Consider the following 24,759-nt stretch of genomic DNA (forward strand, 5'->3'; position numbering starts at 1 on the left):
TTTATTTCATCAATTTAATTTTAAAAAAATTATTTTTTTTTTATCTGATATTTGTTATATACCTATCAATAATGAACCGAAGAACTCTTATAAATTATTTTGTTAATTTTTTATTTTTTAAATGGTTTTGTATAAGATAAAATTATTTTTAAAATTTTTTAAAGTATTAATTATGTAAAATATTTTTTTAAATTTTAAGTGCATCAATATTTATCCTTTAGTTAAATCTCAATTTTTTTTAAACTGCTTTGTATTTAATGATGTTATTTTTTTAATTTTCTAAATTATTGATTATATAAAGTATTGAAATTAAAATTTGAGTACATAAATATTTATTTTTAAATTAAATTAAATAAATTATACAACAAAAAATTTATTAATTTTGTATTCCACAATATTATTTGTTTGGCATATAGTCCTGATTATTTGATGGTGATTAGATGCACGTGTAAAATTATTTTACATTAATAGGACATCAAAATTAAATTCTTATTTGATTAGCATAAAAAGACGCAAAGAAAAAAATTGCAAACTACCAATGATTTGTTAAAATATTGATATGTTTATTTCTTAAAATATTCTTAAATTGATTTGTCAAAAAAATTAATTAATTAAATATTATTTGTTTGGCATATAGTATTGATTATTTGATTGGCATATAAAAGATGCAAAAAAAAATATATATGTATCTATCAATAGTAAAGTGAAAAAATTCTCATAGATATTTTGCTAATTATTTTTTTTAAATTTTAATCAGTTTTATGTCGGTTAATATTATTTTTTTATTAAATATTAGATTGACATGTAATATTAAAGATATAGTAGGATAATAACGCCTATGAATTAGTTTTTTTAAATAACCTGATAACACAACAAATATCTAAATTTTTTGTTATATATTTTTTAACAGTTTCAACCTTTAAAATATTATACAAGCTAATTTAGATAGCCAATATAAAATAAAATAAGAAACAACAAGAAGATATAGAATTTCACTTTTTGTTATATAGTACAAAAATAATATAATAATATAATAAATTATAATAAAAATAAAATAAAATAAGTAACAGCAAGAAGATATAGAATTTTATTTTTTGTTTTGTAGTACAAAGATAATATAATAATCTAATAAATTATAATATTTTGGTACAAAAGAACATAAAATTTAATCAAAAATACTATTTATACACCAAAATCAGCCACCAATATATTTGTGTATAATAAATACATGTGTAGTTTAATTTATTTTCAATGTGTATTTATATTCTAGCATGTATTTTATACTGGTGGCGGACTTTGGTGTACACATAGCATAACTCAAACTTAATATTATTCTTTTCGGTAGCTTTTTATCTTTTTATTTTAATTTTATTAAAAAATACTAATATAATTTACTTTTAACTTTTAACTTTTAAGATAAATGTAAGGATGTGACATTTTATGTATTAGATAATGTAAAAAATTTATTATAGAAGAAGTTAAGAATATAAGAGAGAGAGAGAATTTTTTAACCTATTAAATATGAGTTATATCAAGTGATGATTAAGAAATATATTAGAACTTTTAATTCAAAAAAAAAAATTTACTCTCTTTATACAGTGTTTCACTTTAACTAACTATTTTTATGGATAGTATTTAAGTGACAAACAAAATAGTAAGAAGGTTCGTATTAGATTATGAAAATTAATATCATCCTTATAGTAGGATCGCATTATTTCAAAACATGCAAAATAAAATAATAAAATATAGTTTAATTAATTTACACAATAAAACAAATGTACAACTTATATAATAGTAGTCAAATGTAAGAAGTAATGACATTCTTTTATTCTAAGGGCCTATATTAAATTACAACTTAATTTTATAATTATTAGTTAAAAACTTACAATAATGTACTATTTTTATTATATTAGATAAAATAATATATTTTAATATTATTTTTAAGGATTACTGACATCAAATTTTGATAATTTGAGCAAAAATTTTGAATGTTTTATGTGATACATTTTTTTAATAGAATAATAAGACAACTTAAAATTCACATCAAGAAAAAACTATTGTTTTTATACATTTAAATATTCAGAAGACATAAAAACCAATTCTTTTAACAACACTTCAACGACTCATAAAAGTTAACATAATAAATGATTATAGATCAAAGTGATAAACAAGATTGAAAGTTGCGATAATAGTACTTGGTGATAATTAATTACGATTGGGTGAAGAGAAAGTGTGAGGAGAAGAAGAAAATGAGAAAGGAGAATAAGGTAATAATAGTGTGCGATAGAAATAATAGTAAGAGAAAATTAAAGATAATTTAATAAATTGAATATAAAATTAAAAAAAATATTTTTTATCTATTAGAATTATGAATAAAAATAAAAAATACTTTAAATATAAATTTTTATATTTGCTTCAAATTAAATGCTGTTAAAAAATAAATAAATAAACTTTATAATATTTAATATCTTAATTTAATTTAATATTTATCTTAATTTTATTACACATAATAAAAACATAATAAATTTTTTAATATCTTATTTAATTTAAATTTATAATTTTGAACGTCCTAAAAGTTAAATAACTTATAAAATTTTTATATTTATTTTTAAATATATTTTTAAAATTTTAAATTATTTTATCAAATCTATAATAAATTGAATTAATTGAATTTGTTCCTACTATATTAAGGAATCAATTTAATTGAATAATCTTGAAGTGTTTATATAGTTATTTTTGTAGTCAATAAATTTGATAGTTGTTCAAGACTCAAAAAGTTATTAATAAGGATATGTATGATGAATTACGAAGATTTTTTTCAAGTACACAATTTTTATATTCTCCTATTTTATTTATTAATTATTCTTATAGTTTGATATTTAAAAATAAAAAAATAAACATTCTCATTTCTTTTTTTTGTCATTATTTATAAGAAAATGAAGACCTATTCAGATTCATATTTTGGCCTACCACTTAAAAAATATGAACACAAATATAAATATCTGTGACATTTAAGTAAAAATTATCTTTTGTAAATAACTAATATGTATTTTGATTTATATATAATTTTTTTGAATCAGGATAATATTATTATCATTATTTTTTGAAATATATATATATACCTCTTTATTGTGTGTTTTTATAATTTAATATTTTAAAATTTTTTTTATAATAGTTTTAATTTTAACAAAATATTATATAAATAAGGTCATGTCAATATTAAAATAATAAAAAATATTTATCTAATAAATTTAAAAAATAAATAATATATTAACAAAAAATAAATTTTAATTTAAAAAAAACAATAGAAAAGCGGCTGAACAGGCACGATAGTGCCTGTTGAGCCGCTAGTTTTTTTAATTTTGATATTCGAGATATGGTAATATTTTACAGCATTATTGGAATATGGTATGTTTTAATTAGAATGTGAAAAACACAAATTAGACCAATAAATTTGTCATTTAAAACACAAAAATACCTCAAATTTTAAAACTTTTATAATGCACAAATCTAATCCTCAAATTTACATATCTCATCAACATCGAATCTTCATTTGATCGTCTAATTTGTTCAATAACAATTTTAAAAAAAACAACTTCATATTAAAAAAAGGTGAATTTTATAATATTTTTTACTATAGTATCTAATTGTCTAATTTATGTTTAAAAAGTAAAAAATAAAATATTTAAAATAAAAAATAAAATATTTAAAATTTATTAAATATTATTTATTTATCTTTTTTAACAAGTTAAGCACAATCTCAAAGGCACCATAACATTCACTTTAAAAAAAATACCAACTCTCTTAATAACTATGCATTACGGATTTTCTTAAATTAGCCAACAATATTATTTTTTTTTTGGCGTCTAATTAGCCAACAATATGATTCAAGGAAAGGATTCAAAGGAAGACTAGTATTTTTTAATTAATTTTGAAAATGATGAAATCAATCCACCTCTAGGAACAAAATCATGCAAGACTAGGGCCAAAATAAAAATGAAAAGCATGTAGGCCTTAGAAAGCCCGTTTCTGTAATGTGTTAAAAACCTAATCGCGAAGAAGAAGAAGAAGCTCATGACACAAAACACACCACTGAGAATGGAAGAAGAAGAAGAAGAAGAAGACGAGAAAGCCGTGTTAGAACAAGTCTTCGGACCCTCATCATCATCATCAGAAGAAGAAGAAGAAGAGAAGTTGAAGTGGGTGGCAATAGAGCAAGTTAAGGGTCTATGGATATGCACCAACTTCCTCTCTCACCGCCACCAAACCCACCTTCTCTCCGCCATCAACTCCCACAACTGGTTCTCTCCAACTACCAACAACAACCAAGCCATGCTCTTCGGCCACCTCCCTCCCTGGGCCCACCACCTCTCCCACCTCATCCGCACCTCATCTGCCTCCATTCTCCCTCACCCTCTTCTCTCCAGAGAACCCTTCTTCGACCAGATGATCGTCAACATGTACCTTCCCGGACAAGGTATCTGCCCCCACGTTGACCTCTTGCGCTTCCAAGACGCCATCGCCATCCTCTCTCTCGAATCTTCCTGCGTCATGCACTTCACTCCCCTTCACTCCGATTCGCTTCAAGTTCCCGTCTTGCTCACGCCGGGCTCCTTGGTTCTCATGTCAGGGGAAGCCAGGTACCAATGGAAGCACCAGATTAATCGCAACCCTGGATTTCAGCTCTGGCAAGGAAATGAATTGGAACAATCCAGAAGAATCTCCATTACTCTCAGGAAACTCTGCCCTGATCCATGAACTGATTCGAATCCAACCAATCCAAATCAAACCGATCTGTTATTTTAGTTTTGTATTGAGCTTTTGAAAGGGAAAAAAAAAAAAGATTGGATTTTTATTCAGTGTTGAATGAAAAGTTTGTGTTTTTGTTTTTGTAATGACATTAGATAGCGTTTTGGCTTTTGGTTGCAAAGGCGATGAAATTGACACTGATATCATCTGATAATAACCACCTTCCTGTTAGAGGGTTGTACACAAATCCTGCCATCTCCTCCACCTGTGTTAATCATGTTGTAGAAGCTGGTTTAAACTCAAAACAAGCTGATTCGAATTCAGATTAAGGTTGAAGGTGTAAGTGAATTTGTTGATGCATTTAGCTTACATTGATGCCGGCACGATGTAGGATCATGGCTAGTTCTTCCGGGGTAAGAAAGGTGGACCATTGATGTGTGCCTTTTGGAAGCTGCAACAATATATCCAAATCCAATTACAATTATAACATTGATATGCTAGTTACCAATTCAAGTGGAGTTCAATTATGCATCATATGTATGTTGTAACCAAGATTGTTTAGGAAGAAATGATGTAAAACTGTGGAGTCAACAAGAAGAATGAGTTACCCAGTGGAGAATATATTCCGCGGCAACAATGGCAGTTGCATATGCTCGCATCGATCGATTGATTGTTGATACAACAGTGGCTCCATCTGGATTTGTTAATGCTGCCAGAGATTTGCAGAACTCTTCAGGATTCGCAACATGCTCGATCACCTGTGAACATTCAAAATGATCTTGATATGCATAAACCCAATGAGAGCTCACACAACTGAGGGAGGAAGCAGAGAGAGATAGAGTACCTCTAAGGCCATTACTGCATCAAATGTTCTTCCTTCTTCAACTAACTTCTCTGATCAGTTACTTTTATCAACTTAGTCAAAAAAGGAACCCACACAAAGTAATACTCAATAAGAATGAATAAGATGTGTGTATGTACCAGCTGTTGTGCAACAATACTCAATAGTTGATGTCGTCGGATCCAAGTCCTGTGAAAAAAACAATAATAAAGTTGCCAAGCTAATAGTGAAGATGTAATGGACCAATTTTTCTAAAGGTAGCAACAACTTCATTCACTAATGTAACTCAATCTAGCCTTTGTTTGTAACATATTTATAGCAAGAAAACTGTGGATCATCCTATCTAAGAACAAAATGTTAAGTGTGAAATATAACAAGTATTAATTTTTCAAACATCATAGTCTTCCAGAAGAAAAAATTAGCAAATTGCATAATCTCAGTGGAAATATGTTATCATAGAAATAAAATGAAGCAAATCATGACACAATAAGAAACTTGATAAAATTTTTGAAATACACCGACAAATAAGAGCAACATTATATGAGTTGATGCATAAATTGATTGTAAATTTTCAATGGACAAATTATAGGATAAGCATACAGCATGAAGTCGAGCAATCTTGATATTCTTCTCTACAGCATCGATGCCTGTCACGGTAGCTCCCAAGCGAGCCAATGGCTGAAGACCAAAGGAGAGTATAACTATAAATGAGGATAAAAAGAACACTGATTTCCAGTTGGAAACATAATAATCATAATGAGTAAGAGTAGGATAATATGCATCAAAGAAAGACATTAGGTTTCCACATTTCTATCTGACAATTAACAAATCTAGTCAATTTGTTACCAAATTTTTACAATTCCAGGTTCCTAGCTAACAAATGTGACCTCCAAATCCCCACATTTCCGTATTGGCCAGCAGATACAAAGAACAAGCGTTTTTTCACTATGTCACAACAAGGAGAAAAAGATACCTCAGAAAGAATTCCTCCTCCACACCCTACATCAACAATTTTAAGTCCTTCAAAGGGTCGTGTACTATAAGGGTCCCTCCTGAGACAAGAAAATTACAATTAATAATTTATTAACCACATAGCATCAAAAGGACAAAATATATATCATTACTTCCATTGTTCTCTATATTTATCTCTTTCTATCTTCATTTGGCATCAAAAGCAATTCTATCAACGGTTTTTAGTAACAAATACTTTTCCACAGTCATCTCTTTTCATATCCTCATTTGAATCAATACTTTTACATTATAGCAATAATAAATATCTAATCTCACATCTGCTACAAAAAATGACTATGCTATCCCAATAAGTAAACTAGTAGTATCTGGGAATCTGAGCAAGTGGTAGTACATACATGATACATGCATAAAACAATGGAACTAACTGGATTGCAAAATGAATCATTAGTACTATATAGGAATTATAAGCACAAAAGAGGTGGCTTACTTAAAATGTCGACAGAGTGTAGACCTGATGAAAGCAAGTCTTGTAGGATTCATGAGATGCAAAGGTTTGAAAGGGCCTTCAGAATCCCACCTAGTTATGCAGGCAAAAATACAAACAGATAGAGGACATCCATTATATTAGCCAGACATTCCTACCATTATTTACAGGAACACATATCCTTGATTCTATAGAGATCTAACAAAAAGAAAATTGCACAATTGCAGCAAATTCACTATAAACTGAATTCAAATGGTTCCAGAGCAAATTATAATCAGCTTTCAATTCTAATTGTTCCATTACCACTACTAAGAAAAAGGTTGCAAATTTCACATTCTCCAATTGGAAAAACCAAAACCCAGATTCCAAAACGTGATTTTTATGTATGTGTGCAACAAGAACCAAATAGAAAGCTAACCAGGTATCAGAAATGGCGGCAAACTTGGCGAGCTCGTTGTCCTTCAAGGAAGATGGACCTGAATGAGGATCTTTATCATTAGCTTTGGAACTCTGAGAGGGAGAAGGTGATGGAGCATGGGAGAAGCACCTAGTGTTGGTGAGATGCAGAGTGGAATTAGCAGAATTGAGGAAGCGACGATGACGAAGAATGCGGTGGATGGTGACGTTCAAAGCCATTCACGAAAAGTACTGTGTTGGATTTAGGGATTAGGGTTTAAGGGTGCAAGCGGGAAAGTGATGCAGAAAATGAGTCTTTCTGCTTCAAGCTTCACCGGTTCAGGGAAAGGAAGAAGAATGGAAGATCAGTCACTGTTTCGAGCGGTGCCACCGGTTACACGTCCAGCAAATAGCAATGAAGGGCGGTGGCATAATGGTAAAAGTTCAAATTTTATTTTTAAATAATTTAATTATGACTTTAATGTTTATATATGAGAATTTGACATGAGTACATGACCATCCAATCATGTATTATATTATTATTGCATCAATAAAAACAATTAATTTTTAAATTTAATAATTAAAAAATTATACTATCAACATATTAAAATTAAATTCTTTAATTATATTTAAATACAAAGACTACATTTATTTATAGATATAAGATATTAAAATAAAAATACAAAGACAAAATTATATTTGACAAATAAAATATAAATAGAGACATTATATCCAAATTAGTATATTTTATATTTTTTTAAAAAAATACAAAAATATTAATAAAAAATATAATTTATTTTTTATTATTCTTATTAAATTTTTATAATTATATTTTTTTCTAAATTTTTATATAAAAAATAAAAATAAATTAGACTTTTATAATTTGTTCTACTTTATTATTAAACAAAATACAAAAATATGTTTCTATTTTTTTGTTGTTAGTGTGTTATCTTGTCATGTTATCAAAACTTTCTTTTGTTATCCACGGTATCCCCTAACTCGATAAGTTAAAAACTAATTCGTCATAAATCAAAATTTCATTTAAAGGTCTACCATTAACCAATAAATTATTATATGCATAAGGCAAGATTTAAACCCCAAAACTTACTTAAACAGATAAATCCCGAAACTTACTTAAACAGACGGATAAAGTGCTTTCATGTTATCAAAACTAAACGCAGCCAAATAATATTAGCCTCTCAGTATTTCAATAGACAAAAGAACCTTTGAAAAATTTATCAATTTCATCTTACTAGTAATGATTAGAAAGAAAACTTATGCGAGCGAATATGTAAATGTTTCACATGAAGCTCAAACTAATTTTTAAGAATATAAAGTAAAATATGAAACTCATAAGAAAAGTAGATATCCCAATTACTTGAAGATGAATCGTATGGTACCTAAAAAATGGTGCCTATTTACTAAAAACGGTTAAAAATTATTATTTAATTTAAAAAATATAAAAATAAATAATTTTTAAAAAATTAAAATTTATTACAAAAAATAAATTCGACAAAAATTCATAGACACCATAAAATTAGCCTTATTTAAATTACCTCAGTGTTGGACTTGCCTATAGATTAAGTACGTGAGTGAATTTTTTTCTTGTGCCAAAGTAACTTAAAGTGATATTATTGGCGATTAAAAAACCTTAAAAATATAAAATTTGAATAAATTTAAGCATGCCCTTATAAACATAAGATATATATGTCTTAAGATAATACTTTCATATTACGCATATACAAAATATAATTACCAATTAACCACCACACATAAAAATTCATAATTGTTATTTCATAAAAAATATCATTATACTACTGTAAAACAAATTTAATAACTAATCATTCGATTATTCTAGTGGTTAATTATTTAGTTAAAAAATGTACAAAACAACATGTTTAAATATACACATTCATAATAACTAATTTAGTAATTAATTTTTAACGTACATTTGTTTAGATATACACATTCTTCCCTACTCTTTTATAATTAACATATCAAGTATTTAAATAGATAAAGTCCACAAATGCATAATAATCTAATAACTTCCTTCAAATTCAAGCCAAGTAGAAAAATATCACCAAGTTTCAAGTGACCATAATTTAACCTTCCTAAACAAGTTATAACTAAATATTTCGTTACACAACTACACTTAACAACCAAGTGGATTACAAGCACAAAAAAGAATTCTAACAATGTACTAAAAAAATAAATAAAAAAAAAAAACAAGAGAAAGAGAGAGAGATCTATGTATATTCTATCTTTGGAGGCATAGTAGAGAGACCACAAAGCATAAAGCATCAGTAGTTCCAGTTAGCTACCTAAAACTATGAAAATAACCTGAGAAAGTTGTTTGCATAAGCCATTGGCTTCACATCAGGGTGTGGCTGAAAATTCAACAAAATCCAAAAACACAAGAATCTCAGCATCAGGTTACTTGCATTTAAAGCTTGAAGCTTTAAAAATAAATACCATAGACCGGGAAAATTTATTTGAGGAAATGTACAAAATTGGAACATTGTAGAGAAGACTAAGATTACAAAAGATACTAACCACTGCTGAGAATGTAACAATGTTAGGCTTCAAAGCAGGTGCTTCAAACTTAATAAAGGCACCTTTGTTACCCATCTGCAGCATACAATGAGCAATCGATGCGATTTAGATTTTAACCTCGGAAACGAGACGGTTCATTTGAGTAAAGTTCCATGATATTTAGTACGAAAAACGAGGTGTTTAAACAGAAGTACAAGGGTTTGATTACCTGGTCACAGTAATTTGGAGCAGAGAAAACAGTTATGAGTTTACCATCATGATCAATCTCGTAGCCCTCATCCTTTACTTCATGAGATCGTACAACTAAATCTGTGAAGTGGTGGTGTTAGAAGTCAAGAATTAAAGAACAAGCAGAGTAACAAATCGATGACCACATACCTAAGTTATTATCTTGCAAAAACCTTTTCGTGACATCCGCACCGAAAGAGAGACCTACGCCCCTCTTGCTTGGACCTCTTCCAGGGAGTGGTTGCGGATCACTCCAAAGCAATTCACACATCAGTCCTACCCACGCCAAAGATAGGAAAATAAGACTACCATGCTATCGCGGAAGAATACATTCTTTTATGCCTTTAGTAGGTAATGTTATTATGTTTGGAGGAAATGGAAAGGGGAAAAAGGATGCATCAAAAACCTTCTTCTGGAGGCTCACAGAATCGGTCAATTGCTCGGATATCAGACAGTTTGACCCCATCCACACTAAATAGACCTCCATGAACTATGAAAATTTTCTCATTTATCAAATGAGCCAAGGGTAAACAGCAAAATACTTCTGAAAACAGTTCCACGAATGTTTCATTCAACTTTGAGCGCACCTCGCCTTCAAAACCATATATCTTGTTCATGTTCTTACTCTCATGATTTCCTCTAGCTAGATACATGCCTGAAATTTACATGAAAATACTATAAGTAGCGATTCACAGGAAAAATGTACATATAGATGAAGCTGATTGGGGAGTACACTAGGATTCCTTCCAATCCAATCACATAGACAAAAGTATATAACTTGATTGAAACTACACTACTGAACACTATAATTTGTGAGGTTCAATATCAAAATGAAGCATAATGGGATTGAAGTGAACATCGAATATCATCAGAAACTTTCTTCGATTCTAACAATTCCTGACGAGCATAAAAATTTATAACGTGCCAAGAAAATATAGCAAAGCTTTCAGACTAATTAAGATCTGAGGATCACCTGAAGGACACATGCACTTAAATGCAAACAAAGTGAGGATGACCTCCACAGAAAACGATCCTCTATCAACAAAGTCACCATTAAATAGGTATGGATTCTCTTCAGAGGGAAGCCCATTGAGCTCAAAAATATTCAAGAGATCATAGTACTGCAGGATTAGTTAAAGAAAATTGAAAAGAATTAAGAAAGAAAACAAAGTTAAAAACAAATACGATAGGCAAGCAACTAGGGTCACTTTGATCAAAATATTATTACATTTAACTGTACTCGAGAGAATGTTCAGAAGTTATTACATTAGCAACATTTGAGAAATATCAAATTAGAAAAAATAACACAAACTAATATTTCATCATTAATCATGAATGGCATTACTGTAACAACACAAATACACAATCCACGTCATTGACGAAACTTAACTTTCTTTTCAAGTTAATCATTCTCTAAGTACATAAATTCTTTTCTGGAGTCCTACTCTTTGTCTGCACAAAGATGTGGTACACAAGTATCCATATTTGCTCAACACACTTTTTATTTTTGAATTATTGCTAACAAAACTTTAAACATCCATACCTGGCCATGCACATCACCACAAACAGTAAAATGTTTGCCATCGGGAACATTTATATCAACAAGAGAAGGCAAAGCTTTCAACATTTCTCTGGTTTGCAATACAATCTGGAATGCATAACTAATACATGAACCATGACAAAACCAGCAAAGTTAGTAAGTGATAACACTTAAAGAAATTCAAAGTTATTAATGAACTCCTATGCTTAAGTACCGTTTGTGTAAGCACTTTTGATTCTTGAAATCATCCATCATTTTCTTCACAAAATCCAAAGTAACAACATCCCCCTCTATTCTTGCTCCTGAATATTGTGACTCCACATCTAGCATCAAAACAAACTCCAATTTTTTCATGCCCACGAATGAATAACTGCTACAGCTATAGAATAGATGCGGAACATAGAAAAGATGCCATATTTAACATAGTACCTATAGAATGGAAATCTATGGAGTCGGCTATTGGACGTCTTTGATGCTCTGGCACAGCAATTGCTTCTTCAAATTTAAGTTTCATAACAGCTTTTTCACACTCCTTCAATTTCTTTGATGCATCAGTGTCATTTGGGCACATTTTCTTGACCTATTTCAATATAAGAAAATCAGATTAAACACATTTGGACATTATATGCTAAATAATATCATAAGTGAGGTAATCAAAGTTGTAATGAAAGGGCAGATCAAATAAATAAGAGAATTGCATGACTTTAAAGATCTCACAAACAACACCAAACAAAAAGAAATATTATTATTTTAGAAACATGAAAAATGAAAGCAGTACCAACCTATATGTATTCAGCAATGTAGCAATACCACAGTTTTATATTTAAATGAGCCATGACCTGCAACCTTTTTAAGAAAACAGACATTTATAATTGCATATAATTACCTGCTGAAAATCTTTTAGAGCCTCCTTGAATTTTCCCATAGCAAGATGAGCTGCACCCCGCCTATAATACCCCTATAACAAGTAACTATAATCAGCACACAGAAGTTTTGGTAGATAACTAAATGCAAGCAAACCTAAAGTTCTAGGAAGTGAAGCACCTTTGAGTATTTAGGATCAACTTCAATAGCCTTTGTAGCATCTTGTATGGCACTACCGTATTCCTCAAGCCGAAGATGCGCAAAGGCACGATTAGCATAGTAAACCGCATTTTTATCGTTTAGTTCAATTGCTTGCGTATATAGTTCAATAGCTTGAGTAAATCTGTGAGCTGAAAAGCAAAAACATTGGATGATCATTCTTTGAAATAAATAAAAGAAAATATAATAAGAATAAGAAATAAAGAAAAGGCGGAAAGCACCATGTGCCAGCTCCTTTGCAATATAACGTCATATGCAACAATTAATGAAAAAGGAAAAGATGACAACATTAATTCCGTTCCACACACTTCCGATATTTGCTCTACCGAATACTGATATACTACGGATAAAATTGAGCAAACTCAATTATTCAGCTGAAGAAAGTAAATGGATCATATTGTCAACAAGTAGAATAAGCATTAATCACCGTTGAATGCTTCATTCGCAGAGCGCTTGAATTCTTCAGCTTTTGAAATGTTAGAATTGTCAGCTTCCATATTGAGAGAACCTTTGTTGCATACACTAAATAACTTCAAAATATAACTACATCCATCTTTCCAATTCTCACTTTATAATGCTTGATCTGTTAGAATAAAACAGAGAACTCAGAAAGGGTAAAACTTCAACTACTAATCCGGGAAAAAAAAAGGTCTTTACAAGTGAAGGAGCTATATCAGAAATTCGTGATTCGGAAACCTCTAGTTTAGACTAACAGGTAGAAATCACCACAACTTTGAGATCGACACTGAAACAAGACAAATAAAGATGGAAGGTCATAGTAGAAGCAGCCATGCAATAACAACAATATATGATAGCAGAAATTGCAATTTAGCCCCCCCCCCCCCCCCTTTTCCCCTTTCTAAAAAAATATTAAGAAAAACTTTCTTTTCCAATCAAATAATTAGATAGAATAATAGAGCCAATTCAAAAGACAAAGAAGCTCTAACGTCAGCGTCCTCCCAAATCATCTTTGTCTCCTACTTCTACTGAAAGCATTCAAAAAACTTAATATAATATCACTATCAGCAGCAGCAGGATCATCACCATGATTCTGTTTTCCTATTTCAAACACTAACAAATCTTCCTTTTTCCCAGAATGAATGATCAGAACAAACAACACTCAGAAAAAGACAAAACAGGGACCAACCACAACAGACAACTAAAAAACATTATATTGGCAAGAGATAAACGAAAAAAAAAGATATAATGTTAAAAATTCAATTTTTTGAATATGGGGTATATGCATATGCAGAATGAACATAAGTAATGAACACGAACGCTGAAAAAACAAATTTTATTTTTCCAGCAATAATATGTAGCATTACTATAAAGTAAAGAACAAACGGGTGAAGAACACATGCAAAGAGAATACTGAAATAGAACACGTGAAAAACATGGTTATTGAAATCAGTGATAGAAACCGGTACCTTTGAAATGGAAGCTCAGTGAAGAAGTGAAGCAGCGAAAGAGAGAAAGAGAATGAGAAAGAAAAGGTGTTACCGGCGTCTGCTCTTGAGGGCTCCTGAAGCTGAAAATACAAGGCGATTTATGGGCTTAATTGGGCCTGATATTGGGCCTAGCCCAATTTCTCAAATGAGGCCACTATTTTATTTCTCTCATCCAACCATAAATAACTAGGCCCAAAAATATTTAGAAAAAAAAAACTGAACAATGAGCTCTAAGTATGCCATATTGATATTCACTTGGTCACTTTATTTATTATTTCTAAACTTTTAACTTGTTTCTTAATGGTTTAATTTTTTTATCGGTCCCGATAGTTTCATTAAATTTATAATTAGGTATTTATATTTTTTATTTTTTAATTAAGTCCTTACACTATTTTTAATTTTGTAATTAGATTCTTTTTAGTTAAAAATTGTTAGAGTTAATTAAATATTTTTTCGTAAATTAAAAGTATCCATAATTAAGAACCTAATTAGATCTTTGACTATATATTTTTTAGGATAAATATTCTGTTAATTTTAATATTTTTTACATAACAAAGTCCTAATTACAAAATTAAAAAAGTATAGAAACTCAATTATATATATATATATATATATATATATATATATGTTTAATTACTCTGTTGGTCCTATAGTTTCGTGAAATTTTCAATTAGGTTCCTATACTTTTTTTTTTTTAATTGAGTCTATATACTAAATTTTTTTTTTTCAATTAAGTCCTTTTTAGTAGTAATTGACTTAATTTTATAGGGACCTAACTAAAAAAAATTGGTATAGGGACTTAAATAAAAGGAAAAAAGTTTAGGAACCCAATTAAAAAAAAAATTTGGTGCAAGGACTCAATTAAAAGGAAAAAAAGTATAGGGACCTAATTGAAAATTTTATGAAACTATAGAGACTAACAGAATAATTAAACCATATATATATATATATATATAAACTTAATTAAAAATTTAATAAAACTATAGAAACTAACAGAAAAATTAAATTGTTTTTATCTAACATCTAAAGTCTTGTTTTATACCATCACATTTAAATTTAGTATGCTTAACATACATTTTTTTAAATAACATAAACAAATAACACACTTTTTATATACATACATAATACCACTAAAGATGTTAACAAAGAAGAATGTTTTTGTAGGGTATTGTTATGATATAAATATAAAAAAGTTATTCTCATGTAAAATTGCAAAAGACCTATTTTAAAAAGTTAATTTGTGCGTCTGTGTGCAATATTGCAATTAATTTATTAGTTTATGAAGTAATTGTCCAATAATATATATTGATAAATGATAAGTAGCTTAATTTCTCATAAGAATGAAGATACAATTTTAAAACTCAAAAAGAAAAAAAAGATACAAATTTAAATCTCTATTAAAAGAAGATAGTATACTTATGTCTATCTTAATTTAACTTTTCAAAATGGATAGAAGATATATAGGAGATTGAATAAACAATTATCTTATTGACCCTAGACATGGGAAATAGATTGGATAAAAATAAATAGTGACAAAATAAATTTAAATTAGTTAGATTATGATACCAAAACAAAGGTGATAGTTCACTATTCCTTTTTGTAGCTAGATTATGACTTTGGAATGTGTAAAAGGAAGTGACATCAACATGAATAGGACTTTATGTTGATAAGAGCATAAATTTAAATCACACAAAAACAAAAGCAATGTCAATGGAGAAGGAACAAGAAGTCAATTTTGTGGCCCAATTCAAAGAATCATCTTTAATTTTGAGATTGAAATAAAGAATGAACAATAATTCCCTCACCCTCCTTTTTCTTTCAATTCTTATCTTTTCGAATGGTGATGAGTACACACCTCACCCATTCCAGAGTAATATACAGGGAATTGATAAATTGTCAATTTTTTAAGAAAGGAAACTTCTTCACAATTTAACCATTTTTTAAATAGAGTTTATTTTTAATGTATTAAAATATTTTACATAGTTATATAATTACATTCGTTCTTTTAGATGATTATTTACATTATTAATATAAAAGATAATTAAATATTATGTAATTAGATACGCATATAAAATTATTTTACACTGACGATATATTAAAATTAATTTTGTTTTAATAATATCCTTCTTATAGTTTACATCAAAAAATAAATATTCATCATTTAGTTTCTAGAATAACTTGACATTTAGTCTCATTAAATAAGGTGTTGGATTTAACTAATTTAAGATTCAGAGATAATAAAAATATACATCAGCCCTTAAAACAGAATTCATACACACAATTCTTAGGATAGATTAATTAATATAATTATGATGCTAAAACAGATAACTATGTCAAAGATTAAGGTGTATGTTTAAAAAAATAAATATAGATACAAATATATAGTTTCGTGACTATAATGATAAATGATTTAGCTTGAATTTCATATTATTAATGGTATAAAACCTTTATATATAAATACCTTCCTATACTTCACTATATCACTAAATTTGTTTGATCACATCATCAAACTTAAATACATGTATTCACTTTTATGAAAAGAATTTAGACAAAAAGTATTAATGTATTATATCAGCGATATTAATCAATTTTTTACATTTATAATTTAAAAGGTCACTTAAATACCTGATTTAATACGGTTCATTAAAACTAAATTCATAATTTAATGAATATATATACTATCATTATAACAACGGATAATTATTTAAAATTTAATTTTAATATATTATTAGTATAAAATTATTTTGCACGTATATTTAATTATATAATGTCATATTAGCAAAAATAACTACATTTTACATTGTCCGTATAAATAATCATAAAAAAAGACGATTATGATTGCACGACTGTATTAATACATCAAAATTAAACTCTAATTATTTAATCGTAGATTATTATTATGTTATTGTCATATATATTAATTTTAACTTTATTAAAAATAACCACTTTTCATTGCTATTATTTAAAAGATTTAATTACTTTGGTTATATATGTTTATAATTTGACTAAATTTACAATTATATTTTTATAGATTCTTTTAATTGAGTTCTTCTATTATTTTTAATTTTATAATTAGATCTTATTTAATGTAAAAAATACTAAAATTAACAAAATATTTTTTTACAAATTAAAGATATCTATAATTAAAATCTAACTAAATTTTTTACCACATATTTTTTAGAATACTAAAAAAAATATTTTATTAATTTAAATATTTTTAATACAAAAACAACTTAATTATAAAATAAAAAATAATATAAATATTCAACTAAAATATATATATATATATATATATATATATATATTTAATAAAACTACAAAACTCAATAAAATTATTAAATTTGTTAAAAAATCATCCAAAATGATATATTTAAGTGTATTCAATGTAGAAAAAATGTCAAAAGGAAAATTTTGTTGAAGAAGATAAGCTTCAATTGATTAAAAAAACAAACATAAAAAATGATAATTTTTTTTAAATATACAAACTACAAAATAACTCAACTTGCATTAAAGTTAGAATTGTACACGAATAGGATCTGATCTATAATTTTATTCAATCTGTACCGCATTTATTAGATTGGATCGAAATATGATATTTGCATTTTTTTATATTAGATCGGATATCGAGATTCGGGTATATTCGCATAATTTTAAAAAAAAAACTATTTTAAAATTTTGTTTGGCTGTTTTTACAAAAAAATATTTAAAAAATTCATTTTTCACCTATTTAAACCTATTTAATCCTAAACTATAATCAATAAAAAATTTCTTGAACAACAAATAATAATAATAATAATAATAATAATAATAATAATAATAATAATAATAATAATAATAATAATAATAATAATAATAATAATAATAATAATAATACAAGATCTAAATTTAATTATTCTAAGTTGAAGTATAACATAAAAAATTAAAAACAATATATCATAAAATTCAGGATAATTTTCTTAAATAAATTAAGTAGGAAAGAATTTACTCAATTACACATTTTTAAATACCAAGACGCAAATGCATTTTTTATAATTCTGTAGAAATTGCTGTTGATAGTAGCCAATTAGGGGAGAACGCAAATCGCTGTTGGTAGCCGCAGTTTAAGTGTATAGCGGAACCATGAGGCCGACTTACTTGTTATTAATACATATGCAAATTAAAATAGAAATAGATATCTTTCAGCAAATAATTTATTTTAATTTTAATTATAAACTCATTTATTTTTTTATAATTATATAATATCTATTAATATTATTTTTCAATAAATACTTGTAGTATATAATAGTATAATAGATATAAATTAATTAATAAATTATTAAAATTCAAAAATAATAGTTATTTTAATATAAAAATAAAATAAAAATATTTATGATAGAGTAAAATTAATAAAATACTTATTGTTTTTGTTTTATATTGTTTTAGAATAGCTAGATATTTTTAAAATATTAGTAAAAACATGTATTCTAAATTTTAATTTTAAATTTTTGACTATGTTTTATTTTTTATTTACATAGGACCGGGTCAATTGGTTCATCCAGTAATTCACTGGTTGAACCAATAATCCAATGACCCAATAACCTAATTGGTTCGATCACTGATTCGGTTCTGACAATTATGCTCCACGTAAACTGCTATTGCCTCCCGCGGTTTACATTCAACACTCAATACACATAAACTGCTGTTACTGCCTTGATGATTAAATCTCGTTCCACAGAAATAGCTGCTGTCTACGATGATTAATATACTTAAACCACAACTGTCAACAGTGATTTACATTTTTTTTTCCTAATCTGCTCCTATAATATTAATTTATATAGAATTATGAAAAAATGCATATGTATCTTGGTATTTAAAATATGTAATTAAATAATTTTTTTTACTTAATTTATTTAAAAAATTATCTTAAAATTTATAAAACAACACATTAAAATTTATATTATATTAAAATTTATTTTTTTTAAACTATGTTATTTATATAAAATATACAGATCAAATAATATTCCAAAATTCGAATTCAACGAAGATACACAGATATTAATTATCCCTTCTATTCTATGTGCAGCCCTAATTAAAGTTATTCTATCTCTAATAATTATAATTATTTAAAGAAAGAAAAAAATAGAGCCTGAAACTGAGAAACTACGCATTACGCAACACACAAACAACAAAAAAAACTAAAAGAGATTCTTTCTCTATTCTCTCTCCTTTCTTCTCCAACAAACAACCACCACCGCCGAGAATAAAGCTCGAATCTTTCTCGCTCCAAAATCCTCATTTCAATTCCCAACTCTCACTTCAATCACCTCCAGCTCCCGCGCTCTCTATCTACATTCTCAATTCCATGGAAACCAAAAAGCTTCAGCGCCGTTTCTCACTCGGCAGACAATCCTCCATGGCGCCGGACCGCTCCTCCGGAGGCGGCGGCGATGACTTCTGCTCCGAGGCAGTTGACGAATCCGTGCGGCTGATGTACCTTGCCAACGAAGGTGACTTGGAAGGGATTAAGGAGCTGTTAGATTTCGGCAGTGACGTCAACTTCAGGGACATTGACGGCCGCACCGCCCTCCACGTCGCCGCCTGCCAGCGCCGCACCGACGTCGTTGACTTGTTGCTACAAAATGGCGCTGAGGTTGACCCCAGGGACCGCTGGGGCAGCACGGTAATTTCACCCTATCATGCATGTTGTTCCTGTACTCATTAAGAGTATTTGTCTTGTAGTAGTATTTAGTTCATTTTCTGGAATGTGCATGAAAAAATAGTTTCTTTTTTTTTTATAAAAAAAATAAATACATTTTGTCCATCAAGGAAATGTTTCTGTTTTCAGTAAATATTGTGAATTGTTGATTAAAAAAAGGTTGTACTTCAGCAGTTCAGCTGAGTTTATAAAATCTGAAACCTTCTAGTTTACATTGTAATCATTTTTCTTTTTAGCTATGCTAAGTGTACACCATAAACTAGTCACTCTTGTATAGAATACTTGTTGGAATACAAAATATACATTAACAACATTTGTATTATTTATACACAAATTCATAGTAGCATTTGGCGGCTGATTTTTGGGGTACAGATAGTAGTTTTTATTTATTTTTTATATATAAAGTGATCTTTAGATCATGATGTTAATGTTAATGTTAAGTGTAGCGCAAACAAAATAGTTTTATATATGCTCTGTTGGATTTAATATTTAGTGTTGCAAACTGGGCTATTTTCTGCTGAATTTTTATGTGCAAAGTGGTGTGTGATCTAATGCTAACTTTCTGGTTTGTTTCTCAGCCTTTAGCTGATGCAATGTACTATAAAAATCATGATGTTGTAAAGCTTTTGGAGAAACATGGTGCAAAACCCCCGGTATGTTTTTTGATTCAGTTCCTATATAAGTATATATAGTTCCCATTGGAGCTATTACAGAAACTCATATATCTTTCTACTACTCACTTTTGATAGGTTGCTCCTATGCATGTCCAAAATGCTCGTGAAGTCCCCGAATATGAGATTGATCCTAAAGAACTTGATTTTACAAATAGTGTTGGGATAACCAAGGTAATGGAACTATTTATAGCTTCAATATCACTCTTATTGTTTTTTCCATTTTACATTTTATCTTGACTATGTTATCATTTTAGGGAACTTTCCGTATTGCATTGTGGCGTGGAATTAAGGTTGCTGTCAAAACTCTTGAGGAGGAAGTGTTCACTGATGATGATAAAGTGTGGGTTGGTCTAATCAATCTTTTATTTATTCATGTCAATTGAATTATCAAGTTATGTATTTTCATAGTTGTTAATGCTCTTGACTGTCTCCCAGGAAGGCATTTCACGATGAGCTTGCGTTACTTCAGAAAGTTCGGCATCCAAATGTAGTTCAGTTTTTAGGTGCTGTAACACAAAGCACCCCGATGATAATTGTCACGGAATATTTGCCACAGGTTAGCCTTTATCCTTCACTGGCTATCACAAAAGCTTTGAATAAATCCTATGGGTTGGTTCCCCATACTAAATCATAGTTAGGAGAATATTGTTCAAATAATTAAATAGGAGCTCATATGTTTGTTGAGGATATTTCCAATATTGCTTCTGGAAATCCATCATTAGATAGGAGCTCATGTATTTCCAGCAATCATTTCCTTGAGCACATCAATGTATGGTTCATCTAGAAGCCATAAATAGTTTGCGTAAAGGAAGTTATGTATCAATGGCAAATGCCACTTTATATGTACTCATTTCTTGATATCTGCCCCTCCCTGTATTAGGCTTTTTACAGAAGTTTTGTTTCTTTATATTTGTGATTCCACTTCATCTTTGCAAAGTTTTGGAAATAAGGGAATGCATATAGATGTGAAATAGTAGCTGTGAATACGTAAGTGATTAACTAAGCTTTCCATCTCTCAATTGCGTTCCCTAACAATTTGGAATGGATTATTATCTTCCCAGGGAGATCTTCGCACTTACTTGAAGCGGAAAGGTGCATTAAAACCAGGAACAGCTGTAAAATTTGCACTTGATATAGCTAGGTCAGTCAACAGCATCTTCTCTTGTGTAGTTAACTATTTATTCTTTGTATTGGTTTGCTATTTTTGTGTTTTGAACAATTGAATGTCAGATAAAAGGGGAAAAAGAAATCTCTCGAGTAAAAAAATTGCAATTTGATGCTTGTAATAAATGAAATATTTGCAGGGGAATGAATTATTTGCATGAACATAAACCAGAAGCCATTATACACCGAGATCTTGAACCTCCGTAAGTTTCCTGCCATCCATCAGCTGATCTTATTATTCTTTCAACATGGGCATGAACTACCACGAATTATCTTATTAATTCTTGAATGATTGCAACTGTTTAAAGTTCCTCCATTGTACATGAGTAAGGTAACAGAAATATTCTTCGGGATGATTCTGGGCATCTGAAAGTTGCTGACTTTGGAGTCAGCAAGTTGCTGAAATTTGCAAAAACAGTCAAAGAAGACAAACCAGTGACAAGCCAGGATACGTCATGTATGCTTTCTTCATTTGTGGGGTCTCTTGTAATATTCATAGTTTATCATGAGGGTTGTCATATGCACTCTGCAATGTTATTGTTGCATACCCTTCAAAACTGGAAATTGCTGTTACACTTCATTTTGGTTCTGTTAGTGTTTGGTCTGATTTTTGTAGTTCATATTATTGAAGTGATTCAACTGCGTAACAGGGCGCTATGTTGCTCCAGAGGTTTACAAGAATGAGGAATATGACACTAAAGTAGATGTGTTTTCATTTGCTCTAATACTACAGGAGGTAAATTTCCTCTATTTTTCTTTTTTGGTTTCTTCTTCCCCATGCTCAGGTGGACCGTTCATGTCAAGCACTAAAGAAGTGCAATTCCGAAATAGAATATATGAAGTGCTCACACCATTGAGTCGTCATTTGTAGAGATGCTTAACAAATTGTTGACTGAATACGCATTGGTTTTTTATTACTTTAGATGATTGAAGGTTATCCACCATTTTATGCAAAGTCAGAAAATGAAGTTCCTAAAGCATATGTTGAAAATGAACGTCCGCCATTTAAAGCTTCACCCCAGCTTTATGCTTATGGACTTAGGCAGTGAGTAACGCTAAATACATGTTATTGGCTGCAGATTTCAATGCTGAGTTTCATAATACCTCATAAGTAAGATTCTAAAAGAAGTTTCATGTTTCCTGAAAATTTTATTGTTCCATAGGTTAATAGAGGAATGTTGGGATGAAAAACCTTACAGAAGACCAACATTTAGCCAAATAATTGGGAGATTAGAAGACATCAACTACCATCATGATCAAAAGAAGCGTTGGAAGGTATATCTCATTCATCTGAAAGAATTTTCAATTTTCAAGACCAGTTTCCACCTCCATTTTTTTCCTCCTCATGCTGTAAGTTATCTTAATTATTATATGCATCAGAATGTGATTCATTTTTCCTCCGGCATGATACACAGGTTCAGACTCCTACATGCATTCAGCGTCTGGAGGCCCTGTTTAGAGGATATCGCACAAGCCCGAATAGCCAATCATCTCGCTCTACGCCAAGATAATTAACTGCAAGAATTTTGATTTTACACTTTGAATCTGGTTTACAATACGTATACACTACATGCATCCATATATAGCTTTTTGTATATACTTCATACTTGTACTCCTAGTTTTAAATTTGACATTTTGGCTTCATGCTTGGGCCAGTTGGCAGCTTTTATACCGACCCTTTTGTCAATTCTGGTTACATTTATAGTTAAGCATGAGTTTTGACATGTTACATGGATCTGCATAAATTAAAGTGTTTGTGGATATGGTGATTGTTTCTTGCACAATTGAAGCAAAAACAAGTTTCTTTGTAGTTTGTAGTAATATAGTCAAGTTTCTTCTTCTGCAATGATGATGTTGCTCCAAATGAATGTGGTTATAGACACAAACCTTGTGAATAAATATCCTTAATGATGTTGATGGATACATCTATATGGTTGCTGAGCCATTTGTGGTAGCTGGTGTGAGTGCCTTTTTTTTCATTTGACCTTTTATGAATACAAACAAACTTGATGAGTGGCACCTGCAATTTTTTTTTATTATTTATTTTAATCGTTACATACCTTGCCGACCAAATTTTTATCTTGTTTACTGGTAAATATTTTTTCCCCTTCTTTTTCTTCACAAATTCAGTTGTATATTCTTTCTAGTATGGACTCAAGATTTCTTTTAAAGACTTCCTGTCATCTTATAGATCTTTGAATATGGTTAATGAATTTTACATTCTTTTTTGTCATATGACAATAATTTTCCTTTTCAAATAAAATTACCTTTATACTTATACATATTCATTTTTCCCAAAATAAGATGAATTTCAGACATAAGTTGTGTTATGTATACATATTCATTGTGAATATATACCAAATTGATGAAGCATGTAATGACATTGAATATATGTCCTTCATTCTCATCAGTGTTGCTGAGCATCTTCAATGAGATGAGAGGCTACTACAGTTTTATACTTGTGATTCTGCAGTACTGAATTTTCAACACATAACGATTTTGCAAATCACAATAGTAGCATGATATGACACTAGCTTCCTCCAATTAATGAGAAAAAAAAATGTTAAGGTGGTTGGGGGGGACCATATATATTATTACCTTTCATTACTTTTCAGTTGTCAAGATCATAGGAATTCAACTAACGTATAACATAGTGAGTGAAAATAACAGTGTTTCAACTTGTTTCCTTTTCACCATTGCTCATGTTCTCTCAGACATTACTACCTGAAAAATCACTGACTAGACCAATAGTAATAATATGTGCAAGTTTATTACTATCATTTTCATTTTTCACTATTCATTATTAACATACCAAACTTATTGCATGCAAATATTCATACTTCTTTTCATAGAATGTTGCATTTATAAAGATAAACAGAAGTTTCTGACGTGTCATATTGCCATGTGAAATGTTGACACTTGACACAGATAT

At 29.1% G+C, this 24,759-nt stretch overlaps 4 protein-coding genes across 6 annotated transcripts; 2 read left to right on the plus strand and 2 right to left on the minus strand.

Moving 5' to 3' along the window:
• Positions 1 to 4,074: 4,074 nt before the first annotated feature.
• LOC112702019 (alkylated DNA repair protein ALKBH8 homolog) lies at positions 4,075 to 4,996 on the plus strand. The gene has a single exon (XM_025752862.3). The coding sequence runs from the start codon at positions 4,075 to 4,077 to the stop codon at positions 4,756 to 4,758; it is 684 nt and encodes a 227-aa protein (XP_025608647.1). The 3' UTR covers positions 4,759 to 4,996.
• LOC112702018 (ubiquinone biosynthesis O-methyltransferase, mitochondrial) lies at positions 4,830 to 7,948 on the minus strand. Its single transcript, XM_025752861.3, has 9 exons — positions 7,465 to 7,948; positions 7,050 to 7,139; positions 6,564 to 6,642; positions 6,191 to 6,268; positions 5,731 to 5,779; positions 5,594 to 5,643; positions 5,358 to 5,507; positions 5,120 to 5,200; positions 4,830 to 5,014 (listed from the first exon to the last, which is right to left on the minus strand). Exons 1-9 carry the CDS (start codon positions 7,680 to 7,682, stop codon positions 4,901 to 4,903), a joined length of 909 nt encoding a protein of 302 aa, XP_025608646.1. The 5' UTR covers positions 7,683 to 7,948; the 3' UTR covers positions 4,830 to 4,900.
• A 1,521-nt stretch (positions 7,949 to 9,469) lies between these two features.
• LOC112702020 (serine/threonine-protein phosphatase 5) lies at positions 9,470 to 14,369 on the minus strand. Of its 3 annotated transcripts, none has more exons than XM_029287839.2 (14): positions 14,274 to 14,365; positions 13,504 to 13,591; positions 13,274 to 13,429; positions 12,808 to 12,977; positions 12,650 to 12,721; positions 12,193 to 12,343; positions 11,978 to 12,086; positions 11,767 to 11,884; positions 11,197 to 11,344; positions 10,630 to 10,878; positions 10,374 to 10,499; positions 10,204 to 10,304; positions 9,996 to 10,070; positions 9,470 to 9,829 (listed from the first exon to the last, which is right to left on the minus strand). In XM_029287839.2, the coding sequence occupies exons 3-14, from the start codon at positions 13,341 to 13,343 to the stop codon at positions 9,770 to 9,772; spliced, it is 1,449 nt and encodes a 482-aa protein (XP_029143672.1). In that variant the 5' UTR covers positions 13,344 to 13,429; positions 13,504 to 13,591; positions 14,274 to 14,365; the 3' UTR covers positions 9,470 to 9,769. The 3 variants fall into 3 exon arrangements, with proteins under 3 accessions (XP_029143672.1, XP_025608648.1, XP_029143673.1); XM_025752863.3 differs by having other exon boundaries at positions 13,543 to 13,591; positions 14,274 to 14,363; XM_029287840.2 differs by lacking the exon at positions 13,504 to 13,591 and having other exon boundaries at positions 14,274 to 14,369.
• A 5,056-nt stretch (positions 14,370 to 19,425) lies between these two features.
• On the plus strand, positions 19,426 to 23,781 carry LOC112702021 (serine/threonine-protein kinase 12). Its single transcript, XM_025752864.3, has 12 exons — positions 19,426 to 19,953; positions 20,568 to 20,642; positions 20,739 to 20,834; positions 20,918 to 21,003; positions 21,099 to 21,219; positions 21,725 to 21,804; positions 21,968 to 22,030; positions 22,166 to 22,284; positions 22,478 to 22,563; positions 22,751 to 22,872; positions 22,991 to 23,102; positions 23,243 to 23,781. The coding sequence occupies exons 1-12, from the start codon at positions 19,636 to 19,638 to the stop codon at positions 23,336 to 23,338; spliced, it is 1,374 nt and encodes a 457-aa protein (XP_025608649.1). The 5' UTR covers positions 19,426 to 19,635; the 3' UTR covers positions 23,339 to 23,781.
• Positions 23,782 to 24,759: the final 978 nt, after the last annotated feature.

This window comes from Arachis hypogaea, chromosome 7 (assembly GCF_003086295.3).
Source record: "Arachis hypogaea cultivar Tifrunner chromosome 7, arahy.Tifrunner.gnm2.J5K5, whole genome shotgun sequence".
Taxonomy (NCBI): Eukaryota; Viridiplantae; Streptophyta; class Magnoliopsida; order Fabales; family Fabaceae; genus Arachis; species Arachis hypogaea.